General features: G+C 45.4%; 1 protein-coding gene across 4 annotated transcripts in view; it reads left to right on the top strand.

Moving 5' to 3' along the window:
- Positions 1-19,113, top strand: part of NHEJ1 (non-homologous end joining factor 1) — a 90,306-nt gene extending 71,193 nt beyond the window's left edge. For 2 of the 4 annotated variants that reach the window (XM_069578373.1, XM_069578374.1), the window contains exons 6-8: positions 15,750-15,867; positions 16,664-16,782; positions 17,540-19,113. In XM_069578373.1, coding sequence (XP_069434474.1) covers positions 15,750-15,867; positions 16,664-16,782; positions 17,540-17,614 — 312 coding nt within the window. In that variant the 3' untranslated portion in view covers positions 17,615-19,113. The remainder of the gene's footprint in view (positions 1-15,749; positions 15,868-16,663; positions 16,783-17,539) is intronic. The other 2 variants (XM_069578375.1, XM_069578376.1) reach the window with 1 other exon arrangement.
- Positions 19,114-23,219: the final 4,106 nt, after the last annotated feature.

Raw genomic sequence — 23,219 nt, 5'->3', positions numbered from 1 at the left:
TTGACTTTTTCCAATTAATTTCTCAGAGTTCTTCAAATATTCTGAAAATGAGTCAGCCCTTTGTTCATTATATGTTTTACAAATATCTTCTCCCGCTTGAGAGCTTGCTTTTTTACTCTCTAAATTGTATCTTCTGATGAACAGAAGTGCCTAACTTTGATATAGTCTAATTTATCAGTCTTTTCTTATGATTTATGTCCTGTTAAGAAATCTTTGCCTACCTAAGGTCATGAAGATCAGGCCCTTATCATGAGCATGGATGTGTGTGTGCGTGTGTGTGTTATGGGAGGGCAGTGCATCACTCTGTAGGTTTCAGGAGGTGGAGAGGATAGGTGGGGTGGGGGTGGGGAGGCCCTGAGATCACAGCCACCATGATCTGTGTTCCCAGCTGTCAAGCATGTAATGGGGAGTGAAAGAGAATCCCTCTGGTGGTAGAGGTCCCACAGATGATACTATCAGGTCCTCTAAATCACCTCTGTGCCCTGCAGACCCAGCTGACTGTCCTCTCTTCCCCGCTAAAACAGGGGGAAAATGAAATATGTGCTCCTGCGGAGTGCTGGGGGCACAGGGCAAGGGTCACGCGCTTCAGTCAGATGCTTGCTGTATGGCTGTGATTTTCTTCCTGTCATTAGACCTGATGCTTTTTTCTTTTTGGTTCTCACCTCCTCATTTCATTTCCATTTGGAGAAAGGATGGTGAGGTGGCTGACTTGAGATGGGGGTTAAACTATCCTTCAGACTGGTTGTCCCAGAGAGGCGGGTCGGTGCCCCCCGCCCCGAGCCAGAGCTGACAGGAGCTGCTTGTTCTTCCTGGAGAAGGAGTGGGAGTAGAGAGAGGAGGAATGAGAGTTGCCGCTGCATTTTCTGAGGGGCTCCGAGGATTCCTCCCCCCAGGAAACCACTCACGTCCCCCCTACTCCAGCCCCTTTGCTGCTTGTTAGTTAGAAAGCCGTGGTCTGTGCTGGGGCTGGGTGGGGCTTCAGGGACAGTTTGGGCTCTGGCTCTCCAGAGGGGAGGGGGTGGTTATGGAGCGAGCAAAGGGTCACCGCTTAGGCTGTACCATTTGCTTGTCACCTTGAGAAGTTCCACCTTGTCTAGCAAAACCTCCTTTCAGAGGCACCACCACAAAGGGCTCTTATGAGAGCAGCGGCCCCTGCCCCCACCTTCACTTCCACTCCCTTTACCATTATTTTTCTTTTGGGGGCAGAGCTGAGGGGCCTTCCTGCCATGACTTTGAGGGGCTGTACTTATTTGAAAAGGAGATTTAGAGTTGAGAGCCTCCCCGTACCAGAGATTCATTTCCCTGATTTTCTAGTCCCATTAGAGGACAGTCAAGGAGTTAATAAGTAAAGTGTTTCTTCTCTGGAGGGTGTTTTATCTTTTCCCTCTGTCAGTCTCTTGGGCTATTTGGAGATTTAAGAAAGAAGGCAAGAGAGGTACATTTTAGTACTATGATGTCTCAGAACCGGGGCGGACCAAGCTCCTCCTGGGGAATGGCAGGTGGGGGATGGGAGGGACAAATGGCTGTTTCTGGGGGTGATTTTTAAAAAAATCTTATTTTATTTATTTGTTTTTGGGTGTGCTGGGTCTTCATTGCTGCGGAGGCTTTTCTCTAGTTGTGACGAACGGGGGCTACTCTTTAGTTGCAGCATGCAAGCCTCTCATTAGGAGGGCTCTCTTCTTGAAGACCGTGGGCTCTAGGGCGCCCAGGCTCAATAGTTGTTGCACACGGGCCTAGTTGCTCCAAGGTATGTGGGATCCTCCTCCAGGGGTGATTTTTAAGAAGCCACATAGTGGAATGGTTCAAGTGTGTGTATGTTCTGGGGATCAGCTTCCTGGGCCTTTTGCTGCCCCATTCTGCTAATCTCTAGCTGTGGTATTGGTCAAGTTTCATAACCTCTCTGAGCCTTTCTTTTTTCCTGTATAAATTAATGAGACTGATTATCAGATTACTTAATAGGTTTACTGTGAAGATTAATTGAAATAACACATTAAAATGCTTTGTAGGACATGCATTAACTTTGAAAAGACATCCCAATATACATTAGGTACGGACAAGTATTATTTAATTCCATTTATACTAGGTACCTGGAATAGTCAAATTCATAGAGTCAGAAGGTACGCTGGTAGATGCCTGGGAGGAGAGGGGGTGGGGACGGTAGGGCTGGGGGGTGGGATGGAGAGTTAGTGTTTAATGGGGACAGCGTTTCTGTTTAGGAAGGTAAAAATTTCAGGAAATGTATTTATACATTTGTATGTATACATGTATGTTATACATAAATGAGAGTTATACAGTAATGTGAGTGTACTTAGTGCCACTGATCTATACAGTTAAATATGGTTAAAATAGTATATTTTATATTATGTGACTTTTACCACAGTAAAAAAAAATTTTTTTAATGTTTTGCCTAGTGCCTAGTACACTTAAAGCATTCCAAAATGTTAATCTCACTAATAAAATTCAAGCCTTCTGTTTGGACCTCTCTTTATAGTCTTGCTTTCCATCTCCCTTCTCTTCTGACTGTGCAGTTCAGGGAGATACCTAGGCCTTCCTTAAGCAAAACCAGAAAAATCTAGACTTTATCTTAAACTGTTTTGAATTCTGTACCTATTTTATCTCAGTTGCATTTCTAGCTCTGTCAGGGAGAGTGAAGCACAAAATGACCCAATTTTGAAGAGCGGGCCACACAAGATAGTGATGTAAGGATTTGACTGGACTATATCCATGCTTTGATGGGTGAGTGTACGCATGTGTCTATTCTCCCACCTAGTTATAAAGGTAGGGAGGACAAAGGTGAGCTATAATGAATGCGTAAAGTCTCAAACAGAAGATTAGGTTCAGACCTATTTGTGTTTTTCCCTTAGCAAAGCCCCGTGCTGTGGGGGTGGGTGCTCAGGAGCCAGAGGCCGACAAGAGAGCCTGGCGAGGTCAGTCTTCGTGGGGCATGGTGGTCAGGGTGGGCCTTGTGCGACCCAGACCCAACAAAGCCAAACCAGACCAAACACAGGGGCAGGTCAGCTGTCTCAACAACTTCACAGACGATCTCAAGGGCAGCTTGCCTTGTGTCCTTAGTGTGCCGGATCTCTCCCAAGTCACCAAGGTTTGTGATCACTGAACTGAGGGAATTCAGAGGGGTATTCTGTGAGGGTCAACACACACAGGGACCCCTTGAGCTAGGATACCGCCTGAAACACCGCATCCAAGTGAGCTGCTGTGGAAACATTTCAAGGGAGGCGAACGGAGGTTGAGCTGGTTGTCTTTTAGAAACCTGGACATTAATAAAAAAAAATTTTTTTTTTTAAATGGGACTTACCCAGCGGTCCAGTGGTTAAAACTCTATGCTTCCAATTCAGGGGGTGGAAGTTCAATCCCTGGTCAGGGAACCAAGATCCCACATGCCACTCAGTGCCACACAAAAAAAATGGAAAAATAAAAACCTAGACATTACCACCACTTCTCTTTTCTCTGCCCTATTAATGTTTTGTTGGGGTTTTTTTCCCTCAAACTCTGAAGAAACTGTGAGATTAATCCCATCAAAAACATATGACTAAAAAAAATATGTATATATAACTATTGGAACTTCCCTGATGGTGCAGTGGATAAGAATCCGCATGCCAGTGCAGGGAACATGGGTTCGATCCCTGGTCCGGGAAGATTCAACAGTGCAAGGGAGCAACTAAGCCTGTGGGCCACAACTACGGAGCCCAAGCTTTAGGGCCCAAAAGCCACAGCTGCTGAGCCGTTGTGCTGTAGCTACTAAGCCACGCCCCTGGAGCCTGTGCCCTGCAGTAAGAGAAGCCACTGCAATAGAAGCCCGTGCACCGCAACAGAATGGCACCTCCTCGCCACAGTCAGAGAAAGCCCACTCAGCAACAAGGACCCAGTGTGGTCAAAAATAAATACAATTTTAAAAATATTTTTAAAAAAACCCATATTTGGATCCAACGCGTGAAAGTGAAAAGTGAAAGTGAAGTCGCTCAGTCGTGTCCGACTCTTAGCGACCCCATGGACTGCAGCCCACCAGGCTCCTCCGTCCATGGGATTTTCCAGGCAAGAGGACTGGAGTGGGGTGCCATTGCCTTCTCCGATTTGCAGATCATGTTTCTCTACTTTCCAAATAGCCTTTTGTGAGTGTATATTGCTTCACAATGGAAACACCATACTGGAACCTCTTGCCCAGGCCTCACTAGGGAGCAGGAAACAATGGTGAGAAAAGGTTCCTGGTAGAACCATTGTTGGACAGGTTGGGCCATGTGGAATACTTTAGCTAAAATTTTTCAGAGAGTAAACTGTGCTTTGTGTGCTTCTGAAGTAGGAAGCTTTATTCTCCACTCTTATGCTCACCACCTCCCCAAAAAAGAGGGTAAGGAGAATGGAAGTGAAACCTAGCCTTGTGGGTAGGTCCTGTACATTGGGAGAATAAGGGGGATCTTTGAGAGGCAATGAGAGCATTTGGGGGGAGGTCAGGAGACATCATTTACAAGGAGCAGGCAACCCTTACGTGTGTTATTTAATGCAGTCCTTCTAACAGCCTCATTAAAGTGGATACTGGTCTCCTCATTGTTCTGGTGAGGAGACAGAGGCTAAAAGAGGTTAGTAATATAGCTGCTAACTGGCAATGCCAGGGTTTAAAGCCAGGACCTTGGTCCTTACTAGAGACTGAGGGTTGGGCTTATGTGGTGATAGTGGATGATGCACTCCCCAGAGGTTACGAGCTAGGTTTCTGACCTAGCTGTATCCCCCTGACCTAAGCTTTGAGTAGTCACTGAATTGTTGGAAGATCATATATTTTGGGATGCACTGGGGAGAGGTTCATAACTGGGTGAGACGCTGGCTGCTGTAGGTCCTAGAGCATTAGGGCATTTCTTGAGCTTCCTTTGTCCTGCAAAGGGAAAGGACAGCATTTCTCGGGGACTTACTCTACTCTTTCCTTTAATCCTTTCACAAACCCTGTGATGTTGATGTTGTCTGTCTCAGTCCTTCCTTTCCAGCCCCCATAACTACCCATCCCTCCATCTGTTTCTCTCTCAAGATAAGACATTGATTAAATACAACTTGCCCAAAATGTCACAGCCAGCAAATAGAAGACCTTAGATACAAATCTGAGTCTTTGAGGCTCTAAAGCCAGAACTTAAATCTTGTTTTTACTTCTCTTTTCTTTTAGAGGGTTTTTTGGTCCTGATTCCCAAATAGTTTTGCTTCTTCTTCTTTGAATGAGAAGCCACTTTGGTCTTCTTCTTTTTAAACTTTCTGATGCTTGCATTGGTCATTGGGTTCACCTTTCTCACTCAGTCTCCCTCTTTTATTATCCACACTGAGTCTGTGCTGTTGATCCAGGAGCCATTTCAGGTTATCTCTGATTTTATTTTAGGTTTCTGGATCATCACTCTGTAGCCTCTGCCTTATGTCCTAGAATAGAGATATCCTTGATTCCTCTCACATTCTGTATACCCAATCCGTCACTGAATCCTATCAGCCATTCGTTCAGTTCAGTCACTCAGTCATGTCCAATGGACTGCAGCAACCCCATGGACTGCAGGACTCCCGGCTTCCCTGTCCATCACCATCTCCTGGAGTTGGCTTAAACTCATGTCCATTGAGTCAGTGATGCCATCCAACCATGTCATCCTCTGTCATCCCCTTTTCCTCCTGCCTTCATTTTTTCTCAGCATCAGGATCTTTTCCAATGAGTCAGTTCTTTGCATCAGATAGCCAAAGTATTGGAACTTCAGCATCAGTCCTTCCAATGAATATTTAGGACTGATTTCCTTTAGGATGGACTAGTTGGATCTCCTTGCAGTCCATAGGACTCTCAAGAGTCTTCTTCAACACCACAGTTCAAAAGCATCAATTCTTCAGTGCTCAGATCTCTTTATGGTCCAACTCTCATATCCATACATGACTACTAGAAAAACCATAGCTTTGGCTAGATGGATCTTTGCAAAGTAATGTCTTTGCTTTTTAATATGCTCTCTAGGCTTGTCATAGCTTTTCTTGCAAGGAGCAAGCATCTTTTAATTTCATGGCTGCAGTTACCATCTGCAGTGATTTGGGAGCCCAAAAAATAAAGTCTGTCACTGTTTCCATTATTTCCCCATCTATTTGCCATTAAGTGATGGGACCAGATGCTATGATCTTAGTTTTCTGAATGTTGAGTTTTAAGCCAACTTTTTCACTCTCCTCTTTCACTTTCATCAAGAGGCTCTTTCACCACCCTGAGGATGGTGTCATCTGCATATCTAAGGTTATTGATATTTCTCCCGGCAATGTTGATTCCAGCTTGTGCTTCATCCAGCCCAGCATTTTGCATGATGTACTCTACATAGAAGTTTAAATAAGCAGGGTGACAAAGTACAGCCGTACTTTCAAATATACCCAGAATCTAACCAGGTCCACTGTTGCCACCCAGGCCCAAGCTACTGTCATCTCCCACTTGGTTAGTGCAGCAGCCTCCTAACAGATCTGCTTACTTGTCTTTCTGTACTCAAAGTGATCTTTTAAAAATGTATGTCAGCTCGTTCTACTCTCTTCTTTCTAACCTCCAGTGGCTTCCCATCTAAAAATCATGTGCTGTATTATTTTGTGATTTCACACAAACATGTGTCCACATGTCTGCCATGCTTTTCCTCTGATAATAGGGGGACCGCCTAATTTGTCATTCACATTGGGACCCTTATAAGAGAGAAGAGGAGCTCTACTGACAATGACAGTAAACGTAGACTGAGGCTGATGAGGCAAACTGGGAGGAATCTGGTCACCAGGTCTAGAGAGTCACGTGGAACATTCTCTTACTTCCCCTAGGTCTCTAGAAAGTGTCACCTCACAGTGAGGTCCTCTTTGACCACTGTTTAAAATTGCAACACATTCCTGCCCCAATCCCCAGCCTGTGCTGATTCATTTTCCTCTGTGGTGCTGATGCCATCTGATAGAGTGTATGTTGTTGTTGTTTTTTAAATGTATTTGGCTGCGCTGGATCTTGGTTGTGGCATGTAGGAGTTATTAGTAGTTCCCTGACCAGGGATCAAACCCAGGCCCCCTGCATTCAGAGGGGGGAGTCTTAGTCACTGGACCACCAGGGAAGTCCCTAGAGTTTTTTCACTTTGTTTTAGTTGGAGGATAGTTGCTTCACACTGTTGTATCGGCTTCTGCCATACATCAGCATGAATCAGCCATAGGTATACGTATGTCCCCTCCCTCTTGAACCTCCTTCCCACTCTCCACCCGATCCCACCTCCCTAGGCTGTCACAGAGCACCGTCACACAGCAGATTCCCACTGGCTATCTGTTTCACATATGGTAACGTATAAGTTTCAATGCTGTCCTCTCCATTTGTCCTACCCTCTCCTTCCCCTACTGTGTCCACAAGTCTGTTCTGTATGTCTGTGTCTCTGTTGCTGTCCCACAAATAGGTTCATCAGTACCATCTTCCTAGATCCCAAATACGTGTTAATATACAATATTTGTTTTTCTCTTTCTGATTTACTCACTCTGTGTAGCAGGCTCTAGGTTCATCCACCTCACTAGAACTGACTCAAATTCATTCCTTTCTATAGCTGAGTAATATTCCATTGTATATATGTACCATTATCCATTCATCTGTCGATAGACATCTAGGTTGCTTCCATGTCCTGGCTATTGTAAATGGCGCTTCAGTGAGCACTGGGGTACATGTGTCTTTTAGAATTGTGGTTTTCTCTGGGTATATGCCTAGTAGTGGGATTTCTGGGTCATACAGAAAATGGCAACCTGCTCCAGTATTCTTGCCTGGAAAATTCCAGGGACAGAAGAGCCTGGTGGGTTATAGCCCATGGGATCACAAAGAGTTGAACGTGACTGAGCATACACACACATACACACAAACCCACATGGTATTTTTTATACCTGATTTTTTTAAGAACTCTCCATACTGTTCTCCATAGTAGCTGTATCAATTTACATTCCCACCAACTGTGCAAGAGGGTTCCCTTTTCTGCACATCCTCTCCAGCATTTATTGTTAGTAGGTTTTTTTGATGATGGCTCTTCTGACTAGTGTGAGGTGATACCTCATTGTAGTTTTGATTTGTGTTTCTCTAATAATGAGTGATGTTATACATTTTTTCATGTGTTTACTAGCCATCTGTATGCCTTCTTTGAAGAAATGTCTGTTTAGGTCTTCTGCCCGTTTTTTGATTTGGGTTGTTTGTTTTTCAGATTTTGAGCTGCGTGAGCTGGTTGTATGTTTTGGAAATTAATCCTTTGTCAGTTGCTTCATTTGCAATTATTGTCTTTTCATCTTGTTTATGTTTTCCTTTGCTGTGTGAAAGCTTTTACATTTAACTAGGTCCCATTTGTTTATTTTTATTTTCATTACTCTAAGAGTATATGTTTTAATTGTTGCTTTTTGTTGTTGTTCAGTTGCTAAGTTGTGTCTGACTCATTGCAACCCCATGGACTGTAGCACACCAGGCTCCTCTGAACCTGGAATTTGTTCAGTTTGATGTCCATTGAGTCGATGATGCCATCCAACCATCTTATGGTCTGCCACCTGCTTCCCCTTTTGCCTTCAGTCTTTCCCAGCAAGTCAGTTCTTCGCATCAGGTGACCAAAGTATTGGAATTTCAGCTTTAGCATCAGTTCTTCCAATGAATATTCAGGGTTGATCTCCTTTATGATTGACTGGTTTGATCTCCTTGCAGTCCAAGAGGCCCTCAAGTCTTCTCCAGTACCACAATTTGAAAGCATCAATTCTTCAGCACTCAGCCTTCTTTATGGTCCACCTCTTACATCTGTACATGTCTATTGGACAAACTATAGCTTTGACTATAAGGACCTTTGTTGGCAAAGTGATATCTTTGCCTTTTAATATGCTGTCTAGGTTTTTCATAGCTTTTCTTGCAAGGAGCAAGCATCTTTTAATTTCATGGCTGCAGTCACCATCTGCAGTGGTTTTGGAGCCCCCAAAATAAAATCTGCCACTGCTTCCACTTTTCCCCCTTCTATTTGCCGTGAAGAGATAGGATTGGATGCCATGATCTTAGTTTTTTTAATGTTGAGTGTCATGCTAGTTTTTTCATTCTCCTCTTTATATGTTTAAATTAGTTATATTTACTGTTGCTCTCCCCTCTCTAGAATGTAAACTTCAGGAGGACAAGGGATTTTTATTTCTTTTGTTCAATGTACTGTATCCCCAGCATCTACATCATCCCAAACACTGTAGATAACCAGTAAATATTTGCCAAATGAATGGGTGAGGAAGCAAGAATTCTCTTCTAAAGAGTCTTTCTCCTTGGAGTTCTCTTCCCAAACCGGTTTTCTTATTCCTTTCTATTTATTTTGGTGACCCTTTGGTAATTTGAGACCTTAGAATGGTTTTCCAGTGTGCTCGTACCCCTATGAGGAGCTAATGATGCAATTAATAGGAAATGGCAACCCGCTCCAGTGTTCTTGCCTAGAAAACTCCATGGACAGAAGAGCCTGGGGGCTACAGTCCATGGGGTCACAGTCATGATGGAGCACACACACCATGCTTTCCTAACCTGACTTGGGCTCCCTAGGGAAGGAAGTTTGTACAAGAGGGAGAAGAGGATTTTTACCCTTGGGAAGTCACATGTTTGAGGCCCTACCCTGGAAGTTATGATATTGAGACAGGCAGTGTCAGATCTTGGGGCTGTGCTAGCTTCTGGGGATGGTGCCAGAACCAAGGACCTACTCAGCTGGTGCTGGGAGTTCCAGTTTGCTCCTTTCCCCTTTCTCCTCTGTCTTTTAAACCTGTGTACTTCACCTGTGGGTCCATATAGAGTAGAGTGAGCAGTGTCTCAAGGTCCAGCCTTTCCTGACCCAGACTTCTAAAATGTTTTTTCTTTCTGAAGCAGCCTCAGAGGAAAGAGTAGATGAAATGGGCATGAGGTCTGGGGGTCGGATCAGACCTTTTGTTTCTGATTGGAAGTGGCAACTGGGATGGCTCCAACATCCTGTTGGGGTCAGGGGGTAGAAGGGAGTCTTAGAATTTCCAGACCACTGGGAGTGAGTTTTAGACTCAGTGAAGGTGGGAGTTATTGTTAAACAGGAGGGAAGTTTGGGGCCTAACAACCAAAAGGAGCCGCCAGAAGGACAAGAAGGGGTGATCAAATGCCCTTTTTGATTTCTGTGACTTTTGTTTTCCTAACGCTTTTGATATGGCCATAAAGCAGGGGCCAAAGTCCTGGTGGGCTCGAGGTGAGAGAGTGACAGAGCTCTTGGGACTAGAGTGTGATGTGGCTCTTAGTCACAGTACTAGCAGGAAGTAGTGAAGAGGTTCTAGTGTAGCAGAAAACCTAGAAATGCAAACCTAGAGGAAATGCCTGATTACTCAACATGACACCTGTAATGCTATATTATGCTGTATCAGTAACAGTTTGAAGTCAGGGAAGCCTCAGCAAGTAGTTGTGTAGCAGAGAAAGCCACTTTATGAAGCAAAAGCAGTTCCTTATGGGCATATCCTTAATTCAGAAAATGAAGTCCTTTGCAGTTTGGTGGTCATGAATTAGCTGTCCAGTCTCATTTCCCATCAGATATTCCCACCTATGGGCTTCCCTGGAGGCTCAGATGGTAAAGAATCCACCTGCCAATGCAAGAGATGCGAGAGACACAGATTCAATCCCTGAGTTGGGAAGATCTCCTGGAGAAGGAAATGGCAACCTACTCCAGTATTCTTGCCCAGAGAATCCCATGGACAGAGGAGCCTGGTGGGCTACAGTCCATGGGGTCGCTAAGAGTCGGACACAACGAAATGACTACGCACATGCCCACCTGGCCTATCTTTTCACACCTTTGTACATCAAAGACTTCCACTACAAAGTCTGACCTTGCAGAGGCTTCCACTACAAACTCTAACCTTGCAGAGGCTTCCACCACAAACTCTAACCTTGCAAAGGCTTAATGCCATCACCTCCGAAGTGTTTTGCAAGACTCTCAGTGAGACTTTGTCCCTTTCTTCTTTGCTGGGTTCTTATTGCTCTTTGTTTATAACTCCCTTATAGCATAATGGCTGAAAAAACAAAAACAAAAACACATACAGGTTCCTTCTTCTATCTGAAAGTGAGAGCATTCCTATGAAACCTTTCATAAGCTGAAATGGTGTAAAGTGAAGAAGTACTTACCTTTCTACATAAAAGTGAAAATCTTTTTTGGATTTTTTCTAGTTAGCAAAAACAAGTACTAATGTAGGCTTTTCCTAAAAGCAAAGTTGTTGTTTAGTTGCTGAATCATGTCCAACTCTTTGCGACCCTATGGACTGTAGCCCACCAGGCTCCTCTGTCCATGAGAATTCCCAAGAAAACTGGAGTGAGTTGCCGTTTCCTCCTCCAGGGGATCTTCCCAACCCAGGGATCAAACCTGCATTTCCATGTCTCCTGACTTGGAGGTGGACTCTTTACCTCTGAGCCACTGGAGAAGCCAAAAGCAAAGTGGCAGAAAGCAAATTTACAAAAAGTGGGGGATACCTGAATCTGCCTCTTTCCTATGTGTGACTGTAAACTCTTGGAGGCGGGGCTTCTGACTTATTTATCTTTGTACTAACTCTGTCCTGTTCTGAGGCAGGAAGGACTGGTGCATCCACTTCCCCTCCCCGAGTCCTGTAGTAACTGGCTCATGATAGAATCTAAGCAGCCTTTTTGCCAAGTAGGATTGATTCTGGGTTAATCAGATGAACACATTATACAGTAGACTGACCTGGCTCTTCTTCCCCTCTCCATTCTGGGCAGTGACCCGCTTGTGGCTGGTACACCTTGCTCCTGGCTCAAGTGTACTATAGCAGGAGGCACTGCTGTTTGCTTTTCTTAGTCCTGACTCCAGCTTCTCCCTTTGATCTCTGCTGCTTGCCCCAGCTCACCCCTACCATTGTCCTGCCCAGGGAAATAATGTTTCTCCTTCCCAGGCTCAGGCCTCACCACCTCTTCCCTCACATATTCTGAGAATGATGCCCAAGGAATTCGTGATGATGGGGAACAGATAGAACAGGATTATGGGTATGACCCTTCAGCTTTCTGAGGGTTCCAGGTAGAGCCAGTTGCCTCCTTGTTATCTGCTCGCTTTTTTCTTTTCCTTGTCCCCCAAGGGATCTTGTTTCTGAGCTGGAAGGGACTATATACAGATGATCTGTGATGCCAAGAATTAAGGACCTGTAATCCTAGGGAAGGTTGTATTGTCCATTGAACTAAAATTCTATGCTTCAGAGAGGTCCCTAGGGTAGTTGTTAACATGTGAGGGCCCTGAGGCCTCATGGTCTGGATTCTAATCCTGTTCCCACCAGTTACTAGCTGTGACTGGGTAACTGCTCAGCAGGGTAGGGTCATCCTCATGCCCACCATGTCCATTCACTCACACGTAGTTACTGAGCCACTCCTGTGAGCCAGATTGTTCTAGGTGCCAGGAAGATAGCAGTGAATAAGACAAAATGGGTTGAACATTTAAATACTTAGAACAGTGTCTGTGCTGTGCTTAGTTGCTCTGTCGTGTCCAACTCTTTGTGACACCATGGACTGTAGCCCGCCAGGCTCCTCTGTTTGTGGGGATTCTCCAGGCAAGAGTACTGGAGTGGGTTGCCATTTCCTTCTCCAGGGGATCTTCCCAACCCAGGGATCGAACCAGGGTCTCCCACATTACAGACAGATGCTTTACCAGCTGAGCCACCAGGGAAGCTCTAGAACAGTGTCTAGCACATAGTAAATATGTTTCTCTTCCTAGTGCTTTTCTGAGAAGGGATACTCAGATGGGATGACCTTTGGCAGCAGCTGCAGGATCAGATCTCTCTGAGAAGGGAAAGGATGGGAGGAAGGGCTAAGATACAGGTTCTGGATTTGGACTTAGTTCCAGGACAGCAATAGCTTGAACAGCCTTTTATTTCTGGCACTTTATTTTGAGACTAAATACATGCATTGGTTAAAGGTCACTCTGGAAATTGTATGAGTCTGTTTAGTTCCGTAGAAACGGCAGGAGGGGATGCCCCCGTGGACTACCTAGATTCCAGCTGGCTTTTTTGTACAGACAGCACAGTGCCCACCCAGCCATGTGTGGGTGACTCTAAGAGAGGCCATGCTTCCTGAGCAGCATGAAGGGACATCCCGGAGACATGAGATGTGAAGACAGAGAACAGCTGTTTGTCTCTCTGCTGTCTGGGCTCTCTGGCCACGGCATAGAGGACTTTCTGCTGGAGGAGATGGCTTGGGTGTTGGAGAGCTGAACTTAGGAAGGAGAATGAGGTGAGGCAGAAGTCCACAACCTGTTTCAGTTCATTCCTTAGGGAATGCTGCTGAAGAGGACATTACACTCTGAATGTGATTGCTGCTGGAAGCAAAGCCTGCACTCAGGGCTCTTGATTCACTGTCTGTGGTTTCCAGTGAAAGTTCAAGACTGACACAGTTCTTTTGCAAGTTGGGTTGGAATAGAAATCTATGGAGTAGAAATCTTTCCTGGAATCAACCAGTTTTTCAGCTACCACCATAATTGGGGGAAAGAGCTGTGTAATCTTGACCATGGTTTAGCAACTACTTCACTGCCTCTCCCACTTTCTCTCTCCCATCCTTCTTCCACCGTGGGTTTGCAGAAATGCATGCTTTTATAGCACAACAGAAGTGCCCTCGATGTGAGATGGGAGCAATCCAGGATTCTTGGGTTCATTCCCATGTGAGCTGCTGGCAGGGCTTTCCTTTGAGACCTGCTAACCTGGCTGGGAACCACGACAGTCTGCATGCACAGGGACAGATGAAGTGGCTCTGGCCCCTTTCCAAGATCCTAAAGTACTGCCAGGTTTAGGTCCACTGGACACCATACTCTTTCATCTCATTTTGATTGCACTTTCTTCAGTTTTCAGCCATTACTTAAACTCAGTTCAGCCAAGTGTATGAAACTTGAACTAGGCAAAACATTTTGCTGTGAATGTAAACTCATAGTTCCTTCCATAATGAAGGAAACAGATAAATATGGTGTGATTATGGCAGGGTTTCTCAACTTTTTTTCATTATCAACTTCCAGAGGAACCTTTTAAGACATTTTCCCCTAATTATCCCCCCTAAGAAAACTTTAATACCACAGGTATACCAAAACTCTGTTTATGTACTATTTGTGTATCTGTGCCATATACATTAAAAGAGTAAGATTTTTTTTACCCCTCCCACCAAGAGCAAATTTTCTCTGCCCTGGGTGGGAATATCACCCCTATTGTGAGTTCATGGATTATAGTAAAGCACAATAGGATTGCATAAGTAATGTAAAATGGCAGGCAAGCCTCCAAACTTTGTAAACTTTGTTTCTCCCATCTCCTTTGACTGAACATCATTGCTCCATAATTTATTTTTTCTTTCAGTCTGTCATTTCCATTTTGCTCTCTTTCCCCTTTCCTTGATTTCATCCTTTTTCTCTCTCCACTGTAGAAGTTTCGGAGTAAATTTGATTAAAATAGTAGTCTGGGAACTTCCTTGGCAGTCCAGTGATTAACAGTCTTCCTTGCAATGCAGGGGATGTGGGTTCCATCCCTGGTCAGGGAACTAAGATCCTGCATGGCATGCAGCAGTGGAGCCTGTGCACTGCAACTGCTGAGCCGCTGTGCGCCACAGCTAGAGTCCATGCACTACCATGGGAGATCCCGCATGACAGCTAAGACCAGATGCAGCCAGATACGTATAAATAGAATAGTAATCTACAACTCAGGGATAATTTAAAGCATGTGATTTTCTAAGAAAGTTCTCTAAAAGGTTATCCTTTTGGAGGAGAGAACCTACAAACTTATGAGGTATTCATGGGGAGGCATAACAGATGTAAGTATTGAGAGAAATAAAAATATTTGTTTGGAATTGCCTTTCAGAAGAGATGACCTCCCAAGAGGTCTTCATATCAGTCCCAACGGGTTTGGCTATGTATTGGATCTAGTGTGTTAGTTGCTCAGTCATTTCCAACTCTGCAACCCCATGGACTGTAGCCCACCGAGTTCCTCTGTCTGTGGAATTCTCCAGGCAAGAATAGAAGAATGGGTAAACCACTCCCTTCTCCAGGGGATATTCCTGACCCAGGGATCGAATTCTGGTCTTCTGCATTGGAGAAGGATTCTTTACCATCTGAGCCATAGCTTTACCATCTGAGCTATGACCAGTGTAGATAGCATATTAAAAAGCAGAGACATTGCTTTGCCAACAAAGGTCCACCTAGTCAAAGCTATGGTTTTTCCAGTAGTCACGTGTCGATGTGAAAGTTGGACTTTTAAAGAAAGCTGAGCAACGAAGAATTGAGGCTTTTGAACTATGGTGTTGGAGAAGACTCTTGAGAGTCCCTTGGACTGCAAGGGGATCAAACCAGTCAATCCTAAAGGAAATCAGTCCTGAATGTTCATTGAAAGGAGTGGTGCTGATGCTGAAACTCCAATACTTTGGCTACCTGATTCGAAGAACTTACTTATTAGCAAAGACCCTGATGCTGGGAAAGGTTGAAGGCAGAAGGAGAAGGGGACGACAGAGGATGAGATGGTTGGATGGCATTACCAATTTGATGGACATGAGTTTGAGCAAGCTCTGGGATTTGGTGATGGACAGGGAAGCCTGGCGTGCTGCAGGCCCCGGGGTTACAAAGAGTCAGACAGGACTGAGTGACTGAACTGAACTGAGCCACTAGGGAAGCCCCATATTGAATCTAACTTCTATATATAAACTTTTGGGATTAATGCCAGTTCTGCCAGTGGGATATCGAGTTTTTCTCTAGCAATCCCATGTAACCCATGATAACATCTCCTCTCCCCTGTAGAAACTACCAGAGGCATGCAGTGTTGGTGATGGAAGACCCTTCGCCACAAATCTGCAGAGTATGTATATGGCAGTCACCAGACAAGCGATCCAGGTGGGACAGAGGCATCATGATGCTGGTACGTAGCTCTAGAGGTATTGGTCCCCCTGGGGTTAGAGTTAGGGTCTAGGTTTGTGCTGTCCATTATGGTAGCTCTAGGCAATAGTGACCATTTAAATTCAAATAAATAAAAATTAAATAAAATGAAAAGCTCATCTCATTTGCACATTTCAGGTACTCAATAGCCACATATGGCCAGTGGCTACCAGATTGGACAGCGCAAATCACAAATATTCATTCTGTCACTATAGAAAGTTTATTAGGACTAGTCTACATGCCTAGGAGAATTTTGTTGTTGTTCAGTCACCAAGTTGTGTCTAACTCTTCACGTGCAACGTCATAGACTGCAGCACAGCAGGCTTCCCTGTCCCTCACCGTCTCCTGGAGTTTGCCCAAGTTCATGCCTATTGAATCAGTGATGCCACCCAATGGAGAATTAGAGAACCGGGAAAAAAAGTTAATCTCCCTACCTGAGATGTGGCAGGCAATACGGAGAACAGTTAGCTGTTTTGAGTCACAGAGACTCTTGTCCTACGTGGTTACAATTGGCCTGAGGAATCTTCACAGTAGAAACAGCTTTCCAAAAGTTAATTGGAAGTGAATTTGTGTCTGTTTGCATACTAGTACCAAGGCTTGGACAGAGGGGCCTGGGATGCTATAGTCCACGGGGTTGCAAAGAGTCAGACATGACTTAGTGACTAAACAACCACAACAACCAAGGCCAGGCCTTTATCAGAATGCTTGGTAAATGCTAATGCCTTCCTGGTAAGAAGAAGGCATTTATTACTATCTTCCTTTGATCTTTCTGGTTTCAGGAGATCCCCAGACCTCAAGCAGTGCTTTCTCACATATAACTGATAACCAACTTTTGAACCAGGTAGAAGAGCCGGTCTCCTCAACACCATCCCTCCCAGGACCTGAGACAGAGCCCACAGTAAGTCATGAGCAGCTTCCTAGATAGCATTTCAGGAGTTGAGAGTGTCTGGGGAATTTCTTGGTGGGCCAGTGGCTAAGACTTCTCGCTCCAAATGCAGGGGGCCCAGGTTAGATCCCTGATCAGAGAACTAGATCCTACATCCTGCAGCTAAGAGTTTGCATGCTGCAACTGAAGACCCCGCTTGCTGTAACTAAAAGATGCCACAGGCTGCAGCTAAAGATCCTATGTGCCGCAATGAAGACCCTGTGTACTGTAACTAAGACCTTGCACAGCCAGATAAACGAATTAATTAAAAAAAAACAAAAACCAGTCAGGAGAATCTGCATCTATAGCTCCCAAGCTGGTGGTCCCTGGAATTGTCACCTAGTTGACCCTGCCTTAACCCAACATGGGGGGATATTTGTGACCTGGCGTCCAAATTGTGGATTGTGGATTTCTAGATGGAGAGTCATGGTCTTTTCTGTGTTCCCTTGCTGTCATCTCTCTGCAGTTCTTCCGAATGATGGACCTTGGCTCCCTTTCAGCCTTATTGCACTTCCAGTGATGGTCTATGAAGTGGTTCCCTAGGGGAGAAGGGATACAGCGTGCCTCTCCTACATAGACTCTTCCATCGCATTCACAGCCTGCCATGGACATCAAAACCCCCGTGTCAGTCACCCTTCTTAGCCAGAGCCATGGGAGCAAGGAAATTCTTTTCCTAACTTAAGTGCAACTGTTCAAAACCTCTATTAACTTGGATTTCTTTTTTTTCTAGGTTTCTTCAGGCCCTATGCAGAGACCTCAGCTGTTGAAAGTCAAGAGGAAGAAGCTAAGGGGGCTTTTCAGTTAACTTGTCACCATCTCAACTGCTGAGGATGGACTTGGAGAGTAGTTTCCTAGTCTTACCTTGGAAGGAGCTCCTGTGGCAGCAGCATCTTTGACACAGAGTTATACAGTCAGAGACTCCACTGTAAGGGCCAGATAACTAAAGCTCATGTTGACAGGCATGGCTACTGTTAACAAGGGAATCCTGGCTCCAATCCACTGGGCACTGGCCTTCCTTGTCTGAGTGAAAGACAGTTTCTGGGAGTCCCACACCCTCCTTTCTTTTAGGGAAGGTTCTCTAGACTTAGGATCTATCATGGACTTTAGGTATATGGGGCAGATCAGCAAAAAGGCACAACATACTAAGGAAGTCTTGCCTATCTTTCTAGAGTCCTTAGCTACTCCCAGATGCTTCTCAGAGACACTCTTCTCTAGCACAGAATAAAAAGCACTCACACTCCTGCTTTTGAGATTGCTTATCTGTGGAACATATAACCAACCCATTACTGGATCCCAGCCCACTAATGTCTCTGGATGAAGTCAAGGCCCTTGTCCAATCCTTCAGGATTCTTTTTATGCTTCTCTTCTGTGGCTTGTGCTAAGTCTCCACTGGGGAGCACTGATCTTGAAACCTCTCTCCATAGTCTTGTGCCCTGTGGCTTCTGTGCTTCTTGGTCCAGCTTGATACGGGGTGTTTTTTATCTATTTCTGAGGCATAGACAACAGGTTAAACCACAACATGGGATTGAAATGACAAAGAACTGTGAGCCTTAGGGCCAAGTTAGTTTCCTGGAGTGGGAGAAAAAAGAATTTTGCTCTCCCATCCTTCACTTCAGATAGAGTAAATAGAAGAACTAGAAAACATAGGAAGACTGGGAATAGGAAATGGCCACGGTTCTCTGGGACCAACCGAACTGACGTATAGAATGAATAGTGCTCAGCAGGAAAAGATATAAAGCCTGTATGAGATAGACTTTCTCAGTTAGAAGGTCCACTTTTTGGACAAATCTAGCAAAATTTGGAGCTTCCCTGGTGGTTCAGTGGTCAGGACTACGTGCTCTCACTGCCACAACCCCAGGTTCAATCCCTGGTTGAGGAACTAAGATTCTACAAGCTACATGGCTCAGCCAAAAAAAAAACAAAAAACAACAACAACAAAAAGATTTAACAGACCAGCATTCATAAAGCTCTTTGGCCTTCTCTGCTAGGTTTTCCTCTATAGGTAATACCATCTGAATCTTTACCTTGGAGAGACAGGAAGGAGAGTAGAACTCAGACATTCACTGGGAGCTGTTAGGTAGAGGAAGGGGTCGGGGCAGAACCCACAGAGGCCTTTTCTGGTTTATTTACTCATGCTGGTCAAAGGCCTCCTCAGTCACATCGTCTCTCTTGGCACTGAGAGAGAAACATAAGACTGGTGTTTCTGCCCCCATGTCAAGTCTTGGGAGAAAGAGGACCATCCAAGTAATAATAAAATAATGATGATTGTAATAACAACAATAAACAGTTACCATCTATTAAGCAGTTAATGTGTACCAGCTACTCTACTAAGTGGCAACGGTGGTTCAGTCAATAAGTGTGTCTGACTCTTGTGATCGCATAGACTGTGGCCTGCCAGGCTCCTCTGTCCATAATTTCCCAGGCAAGAATACTGGAGTGGGTTGCTATTTCCTTCTCCAGGGGATCTTCCCAACCCAGGGATCCAACCTGCCTCTGTTTTTTCTCCTGCATTGGCAGGTGGGTTCTCTTGCATTTGTGCCACCTGGGAAACCCCCCTATTAGAGGTCACACAGCTAATAAGTAGCAGCCAGAATTTGAACCCAGACTGTTGAGTTCTGAGCTGCCTTATTATATACCTCACTGAAAACATTTTCCAGGAAGGATGTAAAGTCATTCTTTTCTGTCTTCAGCTGTGACTATTTTTTTCCTGTGACCCTACCTATTTTTAAGAGGATGTTGTTACTACTCCCAGTTAGCTCTTCAGGGCTTTCCCAATGCCCCAGTGGTAAAGAATCTGCCTGCAAGGTGGAAGACACTGGTTTGATTCCTCGGTTGGGAGGATCCCTTGGAGTAGGAAATGACAACCCACTCCAGTATTCTTGCCTGGGGAAAAAAAAAAAAAACTCCCATGGACAGAGGTAACTGGCAGGCCACAGTCCATGGGATTGCAAAGAGTTGGACCTGACTGAGCAACTGAGCATATTAGCTCTTCAAGGGAGGAGCCTTGGCAGACTCCAGGACTTACCCCAGGCCTTCACCTGCTGGCAGAGTCTGAAAGCTCCACCATGGCTCATTCCCAGTTGCTGCTGATAAGTTTCTTTACCTCCAGGCCAGTGCCCCCGTCTGTGCCCTGGTGGTGACTGTCATTGAAGTACATAGGGAACTATGTAAAAACAATCTATCAGATGACTCACTTTGTTGTTTAGTTTCTCTTGGCATAGTATAGAGAGACAGATTTCAAGGTATGAGACCACATGGAAAATGGAGAGACTTCCCCAGCAAATTGAAAGAAAATAAGGGTTCTTCACTCTAGGTAATCCCTCTGCCCTAAAAGCACAGTCTCAAGAGAAGGCATTTTTTAATCAGAGGGGGGATCAGGGGCTTGTGAATCCCCTAAAATTATTAATAAAATCCTAAGAGCATATTTTTTTTTCATGCTCTCAAAAGAATGTGTAACTTTTTAAAAAGGTTAAATGAGAATATGCCTAATGACTTCCCTGCCCACTGCCCCTTGTATCCCCAAAGCTTGCTGCCCCCATGGGACTACTGCCCAAAGGCACATCCTTAGAGAAACATTGCTCCCCGTGGCTCTGCCTCAGGCATTCTTGCCCTGAAGCCCTTGCCCCCCAAAGCAAGGGGTGGTGTTTGAAAATCATTCATCCCAGGGTAACTCCAGGGAAACCCCTGCCTTGACAAATTGGCCTAGCCAGGCTGTATTCCAGCCCTGCCCCCTGGCTTGGGCCCCTCCCTGAGGCCCCCAGCCTGGCCCAACCCCCACTCCGCATGCACATAAAAGGGTCGAATTCTCGTGGCTGCTCCATAAATTTTATTCCGTAAATATTAGTTTTCCCTGTGTTTAATAAAGCAGTGGCCCACCTCCCCGCCTACCCGCCCTCTCCCCGGGGCCGGGGCTGGGGCCAGGGCTGGCTGGTGGGAGAAGGGACTCTTTCAATTGCTTTGGAGTATTTTTAGAAAAAAAAATAATATAAGGTGGTTTACAGCAGCAAGCCAGCAAACCAGGAGCAGGACTAGGGACCTCGAGGAAGTTCCTGCAGGAACTTGACCTAAAAAGTAGAGAAATAGCGCCACCTAGGCTGCAAGGCCTTCTTGGCCTTGCTGGTGGTTCACCCCTCCCCCACAGTCAGCCCAGACAGACCAGCTCTTTGCTGGGAGACAAATCTTCATCCCTTAGCACTGCAGCTGGGCAGCACCTCCTCTCCTCCAGCTTCACTGAGGGCTTCCCCAGCAGCCCCCCAAAGGCAGAGCCCGAGCCAGAGCCCAGAAAACCCCACGAGGATCATTCTCTGTTCTGTCACCGTTCAACCAACCTCCAGATCAAAGACGGTCTCCAAAGGGTAGTAAAGTTAGGGAAAAGGGAGGAAGGAGCTTCTAGTCTCTGCCCACTGAATCCCAGAGTCCCTAGGGTGTAAGGTGGCAGAGAGTGAGATCTGAGCTCCTGTATTCTGGACTGGAAAGAACCTGTTCCTCTTGGACTGTATCCTTCCACGGGTCTGATGCGGTTCACCTTCAGGGAGCACTTGGGGGAGGAAGAGACACTCAAGTCTCCGGAACATTCAGCACAGTGCTTTTTAAATTTTGTCCTGTGGTCCATTTGAATTCCCTTTTCTTGCCTTCCTTCAAGTCTCCTGAACATTCAGCACAGTGCTTTTTAAATTTTGTCCTGTGGTCCATTTGAATTCCCTTTTCTTGCCTTCCTGTTCACATAAACCTCCTGATCTCCTCCGCCCTGGTCGGCTGGGAGATAAGCAGGAGCCTGGGTGTCATTCCCTAAGAGATGATGGGAATGGGAATGGGAAAGGCCATGCCACCTAGATTTGGTCTCGTTCTTGACAGTATTCTTGCCTGGAGAATCCCATGGACAGAGGACCCTGGCGGGCTACAGTCCATGGGATCACAATGAGTTGGACATGACTGAGTGAATAACACTTGACATTGTCATCGGGGGCATTTCCTTCTTTTCAATCATTCTGTCCTTCATTTCCTCCTATTTACAAAGCTAAGGGGATTTGCTCCACAGAGTATTGGGGAAACCTAAAATCCTCTTAATTAACCTTCCTCGTGACGTGGTAAGCTCATTTTATCTGTTCTTGCCACCTCCTCTCTGTGCTATTAATGTAATCAGCATTTATATACATATTTCCTATGGGCTTTTTGTTTCCATCCTTACGTTGGGTTATACTCAAGAGTATAACTTTGAGAACAGGGTCAGTTTTTAATGCTAAATCAAAAAATAGCACTGTGCTGGTAATACACTACTAAAGGGTGCTGCTTTTTGTTAACTGGGTTTTCATACAATCATGATGTGCTTTTCTGAGCTCTACCCAGAAATATTTTTCTGTCTTTTAATTTTCCTGAAGAAGAAATAGTTCAAAAGGAGCAGGTGACTTTCTACAAGGAAGCCACCAAACTCAGAGCTCAAGACCTTTGCTTCCTAGTCCCTGTTACCAACATGAGTAAATGTATGGACTTGTAGAACTGTAGTGGATCCTACTAGGCACTTAGATACAGAGAAGTGCCAGATTAAGGGAGCCCACGTTGTGGAGGGAGGGTTTTCCCCAGCTGCTGTGCCCTCCTGTAAGTTGCCGCAGGGTATTCATGTCAAGGGCTTCTTCATGCTCTAACTTTCTTCCAGGTTCTCTTGGACAGAGCTTCAGAAGATCCTACCCTGAGGGGAAACATTCAGAGAGGGGAGGGTGTAAAGTAGCTTGTCTGTGATGGGGAGGTACCCTAGGGAATCCATCTCTACCTGAGAATCTAGAAGCCCACCTATCCTCTGTCTCCCAGCCCAGACCCATCAAGGAATACTGTCTCCTGAGACTTTGTTTATGGTGACCTCAATGCTTTCCCTCAATTCTGGGGTCTCTTTTTTACCCTGTCTCGTGGGAAGTCATGAGATAGCACCAAAACATTCTAGAAAAGGCTCAGCCTCTTCTCAGCTGTGGAATCCTACCTGCTCTCAGTCTCTCTGTCCTGGAATCCAACCGATTTGTGTGCTTTCTATACTTCTGGACCCTCTGAGTGAGTGCCAGCCTCTCAGCACCTAACTCCCATGGGTTCCTGAGAATCTGGGCCAGCCTAGGGGAACCCGGAAGGAGCACTGGAAGAACTCCAGGGTGTGGGGCGCGCACAGCCATTGACTCACCTGGGAATACTGTGCCAGGTTACTTGTCTTGCTGGGCCGGGGGCCAGGATTTAGAGAAGTACGCAGTGCCACACTCTTCCTCCCTCCTGTCACTTTGGGGTCAGAACTGGGGAGTGAGGTTTGGGGGGCTGCTGGAAGTCCCTTCTGAAACTTGGGTGTCGTATTTACTTTTTCATATTGGCAGCTGGAAGGGGAAGCCCATCCCAGCTCAGCATTGTTGTCTAACGTGGTTAATCAGATCCCATAA

This window comes from Ovis canadensis, chromosome 2 (assembly GCF_042477335.2).
Source record: "Ovis canadensis isolate MfBH-ARS-UI-01 breed Bighorn chromosome 2, ARS-UI_OviCan_v2, whole genome shotgun sequence".
NCBI lineage: Eukaryota > Metazoa > Chordata > Mammalia > Artiodactyla > Bovidae > Ovis > Ovis canadensis.
This window is presented reverse-complemented; position numbering and strand designations above follow the sequence as displayed.